Below are 11,493 nucleotides of genomic sequence, written 5' to 3'. Positions count from 1 at the left end.
CATCTCATATATGTACAAAGAACCCAACACTACCTAAGCAAGAGATTAGACTTCATGGGAATTTTCCTTTGTCTCTACATCTCTCTGCAAGTTCCTGTGTTGCATCTAAACACTTCGGGCCTCTTTGCAACTCATGATATGAATAATGCATGGATAGGAAAACGTAGAAATAGAATGCCATGTAGTATACAATCCTACATAATTTCGAAACACAGGAATATGAGAAAGGTGGCATTTGGATGGTTCACAGGAAACAAATGCATGAGTGAGAGAGAGAGTAGAGAGAGAAAGAGAGTGTTGCATTGGACTTTGCGTAGGAAAAATAACAATAGGTTTGGGATCATGCATTATTTTCCTATGAAATTGGTGGCATTCTATAGGAATTTGCCAAGCTTAATCCTTTGTTCTAAACATGCTTTATAGGAAAATTTCCTTAGGATTGAAATACTCTAGAAATACTTTGAAAATCCAAAAGGACCTTCATTGGAATCTTTTGCTGTTTTTCTTTTTTGAGAAGGTGTTTTGCTGGTAGATAACGTTTTGGGAAGCATTCTCTCTCTCTCTCTCTCTCTCTCTCTCTCTCTAACGAATACCAGGGTCAGCCCGGGTCGCTGAGCCACAGGCTCACGAGAACAGCGCGCAAGCCCAGCCCAACACATTTTCCCCGTCAGCCCACCATTCTCTTTGGTCTCACCATTTCCCGGGGAGCCCTGGTCCGATCCGATCCCAACGCCCGTCGGCCATCGCCACCGGTGGCAGATCTAGATCGGAGACATCCCCCCGCTGCCGCACTCCACCCCAGCGACCCCGACATGGAGGCTGTCCCCGCCGCCGAGACCCTCGACGGGCAGAAGGAGCGGTTCGACCTCGGGGTCTTCGTCGGTGACCTCGCCCTCGACGAGGAAGTAGCCAGGTACAATCGCTCGCAAAGCTCGCTCTTCCCCTGTACGATCGTGTCATCTGCTCGCTGTGCTGCGCATATGGCTGCGATTCTAAAACTAACCTCTGGTTGGTTTACCAGCGATGACGAGTCGCTGGAGGGGCTGCAGCAGGAGCTCGACGACTGCAAGAATGACGAGGTGACGCTTTATGCTACGGCAGACTTTATAACTTCTGTAAATTAGTAGCTTACTAGAACCATGAAGCAACTAGACTTCTTTGATTTCACTGTCCTTTTGAGCTGGCTGCAACATTTCGGTGACGAGAGGCTGTGTACAGTAGTATACCCTTGCGTCTTTCTTGGGGGATTACTGATGCTTACTTTCTGGACAAGCGCAGGAAGTTGCAAACATCCTGGCTAATGGCATCAAACTGCGCGAGTACACGAAAGGGGTTGAGAATGACATTCGCCAAGTTGAGCTGGATTCTATACAGGTGCTTGTTATTTTTTAGAAAATGTTATCTGTGCCTACACAATAGAAGGTCGTTCATGTCAATTATGCAAGATAAACACGGTTTAGAATTTGAACCTTATGTAGTAGTAATTGTAGTTCTACGTTGAACCATAATAAAGTTATTTCTGTCGTCAAAGTTGTATGTTCAATCATCAAATGATTGCACAAGAGTAACAAAGTTATACTGAGAACATGGGGCTTATGGTTTCTTAAACTTTTTAATGTGCTGAAAACGAAATTAGTTGTGAATTGACATGATTTATGCACTGCTGTCTTCCTCTTCTTTTGTAGGATTACATTAAAGAAAGCGAGAACCTAGTTTTGCTGCATGATCAAATTCGTGATTGTGACAATATTTTGTCACAAATGGAAACTATTCTTACTGGATTCCAGGTAATTACATATTTCCATTTGTTTTGAAGATACTATTTTTAATTGTGACATTCCTTGACATGCTGGATGACTGAACGAGTAATTGTACACAACATAGTATCAAGTTGGGAATGTGCAAACATTTGCTGCTATTAGAAATTTAATCTATTGTTTCTGAACATTTGCTTTATGCGGAATGCCTTACTGCCAGTTACATGAAAATTTGTCAAAGCATATTCCTCTGAATTTCTATGTTGTCCTTTTGTAAATAGTGCGACAACTTCAGAGATCACACTTTAAATGGCACCATGTCTAGCTTATCAATGAATCCAGACATATGATTTAATTTGAATGTAATGGCCAACATTCTCCACAAGAAAGCTAGACTATTGATGCTTTTCTAGTTTTCTCTAGGCGTGCACCTTTAGATTAATCCACTGGTCCATTTCTCTTTACTAAGTTATATTACGATATTTTGACTTCTGTGTTAGACAGAAATTGGTTCCATAAGTTCAGAGATAAAGGTCCTTCAGGAGAATTCTATGGACATGGGATTAAAGCTGAAAAATCGTAAGGTCTGGTTCGCTTCATGTACTGTATCTTTCATTCATACATTTATATTCCATAGTTACTTTCTTAAGGCTTCTGTGCGCTGGAAGATGTTGTCCATCTCACATGTTGTATGGTTACCTTTCATATCCCCTTAGCTGGTATTTTTGTCCAATATCGGTGCATGCAAGTGGCATAATTAGGAATATTTTAATTTAGCTGATGATTCTTACTAGTTGTTTCATTTACCAAAGGACATATTAGTATAATTGCTGCTGTCACATACACCACCATATGATCTTTATTTATATATTTTGCCGCAACATGGTTTCTATTCTGCATTACCTTATGGTCACCAGCCTGGAAAAAGGTTTTATCTTTAGCATTTTACTTATTGTTGCTTTATGACGTAGTTGGTGCGAGGGGATCAAGCATCCATAGTGACATCATGTGTTGGGGATGCCACCTGACTATGTTTACATACATAATCGTAACGTGTAAAATAACATTAAGTTGGTGTTTACTAAATCATCTAACCAAACATCAAATGTCCAAAATGAGTAACTTTAAGTGTTTCATGACATGATAGAATGGATAGACATCTTAACTACATCTTTCACTAAAAGTGACTTTCTTGACTTTTCATAGTCAATGAGATATCACTTTGACCACTAAATTTCACTACCCTATAACAAAATGATATAAAGTGCATAATATCATAGCGTTTTTATGAAAAATCTAGTCATTTTCATGTATAATTAATATTGTGGACTTTTTGAAAACTAATACAGTTTGACTACACACATTCTAGTTTTTTTTCTTTTTCTTCTGGAAGAAGTATGCTTTCAGTTTGTTTCTTCTACCATCTCCTGTTTCTTCCCTTTTCTGGAGATTGAAGTTGAAGGCCTGTAACATGAGTTTTACTTGTTTAATGTAATTAACAAATTATTGTTAAATCTTAAAAGCTACAGAAGTAGAAATAATCCAAAGAAACATTCTAAAGTACAATCACATATAGGTTTAACCTAGCATGTGTTATCTCTCTAGAAAAGACAGTGTCCATTTCCTTCGTGTAGATATCAGGGCATGCCAACTTTTTGTATTTTTTAAACTTTAAGAATATGCACCTCTATAATATAATTTTTGCCATATGTTCATATGGAAATGCAATGCATTCAATGTCATTTCCGAGACCATACCAGATATTCTTTTTGATTGGAGAAACAATTTTGCTGTTTACATCACATTTACTAAGAATGACATGTCAAAACGTCATATGAAACAATAGTTCCATCTGAAACATTCCAAGTGCAGGCATTATCATCTGAATCTTCATAAATTGGTTCATTTTTTGAATTGATTCACAGTGTTTGTAGCTTTTATGCATGCTATTTCTTTACTTATTGTTTAGTTATCTGAATCTTACATTGGTCTTTCTTTTGGAAAACAAATTGCAGGCTGCAGAGTCTAAGTTGTCAAGATTTGTTGAGGATATAATAGTGCCACCAAGAATGATTGATATAATTGTTGATGGAGAGGTATTACTTACATTCATATCCTGCTTTAGATGATAAACTTTTTTGGTGACAATTCTTTTCCCTATTTTGGATATTAGTTTGTTCAATCTATAACTGTTATTTTGCCCTATACAAGATTTCCTTTGTTAGTTTTGACATATCATAAGTCACGAGGATTCATTGTGTTACTGTACCGGCACAGCTGCTCTTGCAGTTGAAGCAATTTTCAGTTTATTTTATTTTATGTTATTTTTATTTTTATGGATCACTGAAAATGCCTTATTCAACAACCATGCAGGTCAATGATGAATACATGAAAACACTAGAGACTCTAAGCAAAAAAATAAAATTCATTGAAGCGGATCCCATGGTTAAATCATCCAAGGCTCTAAAAGATGTTCAACCTGAGGTTGAGAGACTTCGGCAGAAAGCTGTCTCAAAGGTTTGAAAAACAATCGTTGGTTTTTAACTTCGGTTGTAATAGCTTGTGTGCATCTTCATACATGCTTATTTTGTCATATACTTACTTTCTATGGCTTCCTGTATCTATGTTTTATGTGATGTGACTATCAGAGCTATTGTGTCCTGTCCGGCTGCCCCTGTGGATGCAGAATGATTGTGAACTGACCTGATCAAATAGTTAACTTGCCAGATGTATGTAGTGTCATGGCATCTTAGGTCACATTGAAAAGGGAATCAGCTTAGTAGCACTTCAATGATGTCTGAATTGGAAAACACAATCAAGTGAGACTGACAATTGGGACCCAGGGCCAGTGGGACATAGCTATCATTTCCAACTTGCAAACTTTTTGAAGTATTTTGAACTTATAATTGGTCTGTGTCGGTGATGATGGACACTGGATTGTTAATGTGATCTGTCACCCATCAAATATAGTGTGGTGCTAATGTTTTGTCCTGTGGATTTTTATGATACATAATGTTGAGTGATAAAGAATGATAATACCTTTGTATTCAGAATGCCATTTGATGACGCATTACACTGTCTTTGAATTTTTGTGTTTGATTAAGTTTGGGGCATTAATCTATCCTGCATCTAAATTAGCCATACTAGTTTGTGGAGAGTGGTGCTTGTCAGTGAGTATAATAGCCATACTAGTTGATGCGGAATTAGGAATCAGCTTGATCTTTTTGGTATCTCTATTTAATAGCCGTACTCTTGCTCACTAAATTTTATTTGTAACAAATCCAATAGTATAAGGCTACAGCATAATACTGTTATTTGATGCATTCATAAATTTTCTTGCAGATTTTTGAATTCGTCATCCAAAAGTTCTATGCCTTGAGGAAACCAAAAACTAATATTCAGATTCTACAACAGAGTGTTCTTAAATACAAGTATGTCAAACTTTCTTATCGTATACCTATTATTCTTGTACCATTGCTGCTACTTTTAGTACCTGTCTGTGCCTGTCAAAGTTCTATGGACTACAGAATGGTTTCATAGTTTAATATGTGCGTAGATGTGGAATCACTTCACAAAAGTTTCATCTGTTCTATATAATCTTCAAATGTCAGTCGATTCATAGTTTGCAGTATAGAATCCTACCAAAGGCTTAAAGCCTAGCAACTAAAGAGAGTTGCTGCATCATTTAAGGCAAATGCAAAACCATTTGTACATGTAGGTACATGTACTCTCTTAGCTCTCTAAAGTGTCTCAAGATTTGTGTAAGGGCATTGCAATGTGATAACAAGATAGGTTGGTTGTTTTAAATTTTGAAAGTTTGTATCAATCTCGAGGGTCTAGGCTAACAAACCCTCTTAACGTGTAGATTTGGTTGTCTATGTGGACAATAAGATCCCTATAAGTGGTAGCAGAGCAGTTTGTTGAACATGAACATCAATTAGGTAAGAATTAAAATATATTTGAAATTGTTAAAATAATATGATAATGAACTGCAGGTCCAACCAATGAACCTTCGGTTGGACCAGTGAACCATTGGGCCAATCGCTCCATTGGTTCACTCTTCAGTCACGTTTCACTGACTATGCTGCTAGTACTCGTTTACTGAATGGAAATGATTTTGCAAATAGTGTATGTGCCCATATGATAATCTTGATCGCTCCTCATTGGTATATGTTCATACTGTATTATTCTGTTCTTGTGTGTAACTTCTCGTTTTTGCCATCACCCTCTCCACTACAGATACACAATAATTTTCCTTAAGGAACATGCTAAGGAGATATATGGAGAAGTTCAGGCGGCTTATATTGATACCATGAATAAGGTGAGTTTCACATTAAATGTGGCAATGTGATCTGGATAAGTGCCGCACAGTTAATATAACACCCTTGTCCAATTGTGTGCCTTTTGCATTGGTAAATGGCAGTAGAAAGTGTGGAGTGTGTCATATAAAGCTTGCGAGTCCAAAAGTAGCGACTAATACTACTTAAGGTTCCAAACTTGGCAACTCTGGGTTGGCTCTTGGGGAAAGCAGCAGAAACACCCAAAGAAGTTGCCACGTGCTTGCATGGCCTACCACACTTGGGACCTGGATCACCGCAATCTGTTCGTCTGTCTTTGCTTCTTTCTGCTCCTGTTCTAATTATCTATGTTTAGTTTTTGTGGCATCAATCTTCATATATATCAACTTTGTTCTGTTATCTTCATGGACTTAGGCAAGTCTGCTAGAGTGCTAGCAGGCAGCACCAAAATACCTACATTCTGTGTGTGTTTTTTTTAAAAATATATTGTGGACAAACATTTGTTTTCTTGACATTTTTACTATTCCTACCAACTTTCAGGTGCTGAGTGCACATTTTCGTGCTTACATACAAGCGCTAGAGAAATTACAGCAGGACATAGCAACTTCCACCGACTTACTTGGAGTCGAAACCAGAAGTACAGGCTTCCTTTTCTCCATTGGAAAAGAACCTCTGAAAGCCCGCTCTTCAGTGTTTGCTTTGGGTGAAAGAATAAACATCTTAAAGGTAATCAACTTATTGACACTCCATTCAGATAATGTGAGTTGTCAACAAGTTCAGATTGTTGTAGCGCATTGGTTACTCAACAATGAAATGGGAGGTAAACTGGGTCAATCATGCTATATGGTGCTGGGCAACTGATCAGAACTTTGAATACCACTAACAAGCTGTTTGATTCATAACCAAAGCTTGCCATTAAAAGTTCAGCATTCGCCATTGGCTTAGTCATTGATTGGTTCGTAGCCAAAAAATACAGTTGCCACAAGTCCACAATGAGTGTGGCTAGTTGACAGGTCTAGTTCCTTTTTCTGGCTAAAGCTGAGTTCCATGCTAATCCGAGGATATGGTTTTCTCTAAACCAAAAAAGTTAGTCATATTTTATTAATAAAATTTTCTTGCAAATTACTAAGTACCAAAGGTTATGTAAACTTCTGTAATTCCTCCCATTACCTGTATTGACATCCATAGAAGAGGACAGTTTTCTGAATTTGAGATACGCATGTGTATTTCTTTAGTGGAATATGGCCTTGCATTCATTTTGAACTACTTATTGTTGCTGAAGGATTAACTTGCCCAAACTACAAGTACCAACCACAGTAGTGTAAATTATGTTTGCACTTTCTTTGGTATATCAGGAAATCGATCAGCCAGCATTGATACCCCATATAGCTGAAGCCAAGTCACAAAAATATCCATATGAAGTTCTCTTCAGAAGCTTACAAAAGCTTCTAATGGATACAGCTACTTCGGAGTAAGCTTGGGATTGCCTCGTAGTATCTTTTTATTCATTATGAATAAGTGGTAGCATGACAGATATCAACTAACTGCAGGTACCTTTTCTCTGACGATTTCTTTGGTGAAGAATCCATATTCCATGATATATTTGCAGGTTTTGATCCTACTTTATTTACATAAAGTGTTTTGTTTCACATTTATTTGTATCTTGTGCAGTAATCTTGTAGGAGGTATCTAGTGTAAACTGACATGTGTTCATTTAATATAATTTTAGAAAAACAATTTTTTTGTCCTAACATGTGCTTCCTATGTTGTTCCCTTGTGCCCTAGCATTCCAAACGTACTGATTTCATTATTGTATCAAACTAGCCCCATTTATGTAGTCAACATTAGTCATCACTGTATTACACCTGAAAACTGTCGATGCACGAATGGGTTTCAAGTTTCACATGTACGTCGAGTGAGGAAAATAAAGAACTCATTTTGATTGTGTTGTTCATGTGTTCTCACAACCAGAAAATTACTAAGTTCAGTTTCTTATTCTCATCACAATATAGTGCCTCCATTAAGGTCTTTCTAGAGGCGATTTTTACATTAACATTGCCATCTTCGCCATTATTTTGGTTCATGCATAATATTTGTGCTTGAAGACTCAAATGTTTGTCCCTCAGGACCAATTCAAGTTGTTGATGAGCATTTTAATGCTGTACTCCTGAACTGTTACGACGCTATAGGCATAATGCTTATGATCCGAATAATTCATCAGCACCAGGTATCCTTTAATTTACCTTGTGAGTTGTGATGGAACAGATAGTAGTATCATCATTTATATAACTGTTTTAGAAATAAAGCTCAGGACAATTTTACATTTCTGTTCGTGCAGTGTTTACATTACCCGCTTCTTGCTAACTATGTCATTGTCTATGCTAATATACTTTTTTTTTTCTTATGTATTGGATTATTACCAGCTTCTTGCTAACTCTGTCATTGTCTATGCTAAAAGACTTTTTTTCTTATGCATTGGATTATTAATATAGAAATATGACACATTAGGTATGCTCATAGTGTAGAAGGATGGTCATGCCAGAATTTAATAAACCAATACTGGTTCACCCATCCAATTTTCTGTTTTTGGTGGTTTAGCAGCTGTCGGTTTCGACCTAGTTTCAGGCAGTAATTTTTAAGTTTTTTTGGATTTTCTTGATGCCAACTGAGTGGGTTTTCTCTGGAATCTGGTAAAAATGAACCATGTTTTGTAATTTTTCATTTTCTTAAAAAAAATCTCTAGTAGAAATCAACTAAATGCTGCATTTTAATTGCAAGAGTAACTCTATACTTTGTCCAATTTCTTCAAGTGCATAAAATACCGGGACTCAATTTTGTCACTCACTAAATCTTAATGGAATCGGCATTTTGTGCAGCTTATCATGTTTAGGCGGCGAATTCCATGTTTGGACTCTTACCTGGACAAGGTCTGTTCTGGATGCTTTCTTGTCTTCTTGAATATGTATATCAACTTTGCTTGAGGGTTACCTCATGGGATGCCGATCATGTTGAACTGGCATGGGAGTGCTCCCTTTTCCAATTTTTTTGAACCAGAGTTTACTTTTTGGACGCTGGACAGGTTAATTTGTCACTCTGGCCTCGCTTCAAGATGGTGTTTGACTTACACCTGAACAGCCTTCGAAATGCAAATATTAAGACTCTTTGGGAGGATGATGTCCATCCGCACTATGTCACGAGGAGATACGCTGAATTTACAGCTTCTCTAGTTCATCTCAATGTTGAACATGGAGATGGTCAGGTTAGTTGATCACATTCTGGTTAACCCAAAATTTTCATTGTTTTCAAAATTCTTCACCACGTGCCATGCCATAAGCCATCCCTTTCTGTAGCTTATGGACATTACAAAATTTGGCTTCTATTTACAGCTTGATCTTAATCTTGAGCGATTGCGGATGGCTATTGAGGACTTGCTTGTTAAGTTGGCCAAGATGTTTGCTAAACCCAAGTTGCAAACTATTTTCCTGATAAACAACTATGATTTAACAATTGCCATTTTGAAGGTAGGTGTTTTCTAGCTAACCTAAAATGCCATTCTTTTCTATTAATAATGTTTTAGTGTACTACAAAGCTATAATGCTATTATCATTGCCTCATTCAAATTTATTCTGATCTTTTGTCATAAAGGAAGCTGGAACAGAGGGTGGCAAAACACAACTTCACTTCGAGGATGTTCTTAAAAGCAACATTGCAATCTATGTGGTATGCACTTATATAGATTGAACAAAGTTACTGTATGGCAAGCGACATACCACTCACCATAGTTCTTAAGGTTATTGTTTGATTCCTAGAGTTCAAACGACACATGAACCAAGTTGTGTGTTTTAGTTCCTTATAGTTATATGGCTGTCAAGCCAGTGTTCATGTCAGACTGAAAAAACGTTCTGCAGCCAGTGTTCATGTCAGACTGAAATACGTTTCTAAAAAGTAAGCAAGGATTATCATTACCGAGTGGCAACAGACCACCATGCATATTGTTAGACCTTACTAACAAACTTAGAGGGAATTGCAGTTTGTCCTTGTTCTAAGAACAGATTTCCTAAGTAGTTTCTTGATATGATGCATCAACATTTCTGCAGGAAGAGTTGCTCCTGGAGCATTTCAGTGATTTGATCAAATTCGTCAAAACTCGTCCAGGTAAACTGAGTTCTGTTACAGCATCGAGCCCCTTTACTTTCCTACTTTCAAACGACATCTCATCTTTGCCTGAACTTTATCAGCGGAAGACACGGCGACAAGCTCAGATAAAGCCAGCGTTGGCGATGTTGAACCATTGGTGAAGGATTTTGCGAGCCGGTGGAAGGCTGCGATTGAGCTGATGCACAAAGATGTCATCACATCTTTCAGCAACTTTCTGTGCGGCATGGAGATCTTGAAAGCGGCGCTCACGCAGCTCCTGCTCTACTATACCAGGCTCACCGAGTGTGTCAAGAGGATCAACGGTGGCTCTGCTCTCAACAAGGACTTGGTGTCCATATCCTCTATCCTGTATGAAATCAAGAAATATTCTAGGACCTTTTAGTCGATTCCTCCCTGCGATGTACACTAAGACGACCAGACGAGGGGCGGTCATGTATTCTTACATTGTAATGACAAGTTGATATATGCTACTGCAGAAGACAGAACATTTTGTTGTGATTTCACGAGGGGTCCCTTTGCAGCACAGAACCATGTTTTTCTGCTATTGTTATATGTATAATCATAAGCAGTTTGTCGCCAGGATATATACCAAGGATTCTCATTTAATGTGATTTTACGAGAAGGGCTAGTGATGATCTCTCTTATGGCTTGTTCAAATGGGGTATTTGGATCTGAAACCTAATAATTTGCTGGAAACATTCCAAAATTCCTAAGCCATCCGCCTCTCTGAGATGGTGGGAGTGTAGCACGAACAGGTGAACACCCAAACGAACACGTGGAGATCCTCTGCTTGAATAGGTTGCGTTTGGAATGCGACTTTTTTCAGTTTCCTGGGAGTAAAGTGTATTCATGTGATATTTCCCAAAACTCTACGTTCCAATCGAACCCTTATGACCCAGATTGGTCATTATAATAAATTAAGTCTTTCTAAGCAAATTTCACTTTATATTATATATTAGTATACTTGGTACACTTCGAATCTTATTTAATAATAGATGTCACTTTAAACCATATATTTTATGTTAATCTTTTAGTTTGCACCATGTCTAATGTTAGGTCTTTGACTGCTCATATGGCAAGCAGTTCTATCAACTGAGAGGGTGGACTGCTATTTTCAACCTAAACTTTCTTCCTTTTGGTCCATTTTTTGTTACTTGCTTTCTATTTGGCATCAATTTGCTAGAGCATTCTCTCCATATCAGATCTTCAGAGTCCAAGTACCACCGCTCACAAACTTTATCATATACCTAACGTCACCACCTCAAGTTGCTTTACTGCAT

The 11,493-nt window shown here is 37.7% G+C and overlaps 1 protein-coding gene across 1 annotated transcript; it reads left to right on the top strand.

The window, feature by feature from the left end:
• The first annotated feature begins 664 nt into the window (after positions 1 to 664).
• LOC133912702 (vacuolar protein sorting-associated protein 52 A-like) lies at positions 665 to 10,799 on the top strand. The gene is made up of 19 exons (XM_062355563.1): positions 665 to 913; positions 1,022 to 1,079; positions 1,279 to 1,374; positions 1,686 to 1,787; positions 2,258 to 2,341; positions 3,773 to 3,853; positions 4,131 to 4,274; positions 5,100 to 5,188; positions 5,997 to 6,078; positions 6,596 to 6,781; positions 7,411 to 7,526; positions 7,606 to 7,664; positions 8,182 to 8,282; positions 8,932 to 8,982; positions 9,135 to 9,314; positions 9,442 to 9,576; positions 9,701 to 9,775; positions 10,153 to 10,210; positions 10,294 to 10,799. The coding sequence occupies exons 1-19, from the start codon at positions 813 to 815 to the stop codon at positions 10,593 to 10,595; spliced, it is 2,100 nt and encodes a 699-aa protein (XP_062211547.1). The 5' UTR covers positions 665 to 812; the 3' UTR covers positions 10,596 to 10,799.
• Positions 10,800 to 11,493: the final 694 nt, after the last annotated feature.

The sequence above is a fragment of the Phragmites australis genome, chromosome 3 (assembly GCF_958298935.1).
Source record: "Phragmites australis chromosome 3, lpPhrAust1.1, whole genome shotgun sequence".
Lineage (NCBI taxonomy): Eukaryota > Viridiplantae > Streptophyta > Magnoliopsida > Poales > Poaceae > Phragmites > Phragmites australis.
The sequence above is the reverse complement of the archived record's forward strand: the minus strand, read 5'-3'. Positions and strand labels throughout refer to the sequence as shown.

Coding starts and splice junctions, on each gene's coding strand:
- LOC133912702 (XM_062355563.1), top strand. CDS start 813: ATGGAGGCTGTCCCCGCCGCCGAGACCCTCGACGGGCAGAAGGAGCGG. Junction 9,315..9,441: donor TTGAACATGGAGATGGTCAG/GTTAGTTGATCA, acceptor TTCTATTTACAG/CTTGATCTTAATCTTGAGCG. Junction 9,776..10,152: donor GCAACATTGCAATCTATGTG/GTATGCACTTAT, acceptor ACATTTCTGCAG/GAAGAGTTGCTCCTGGAGCA.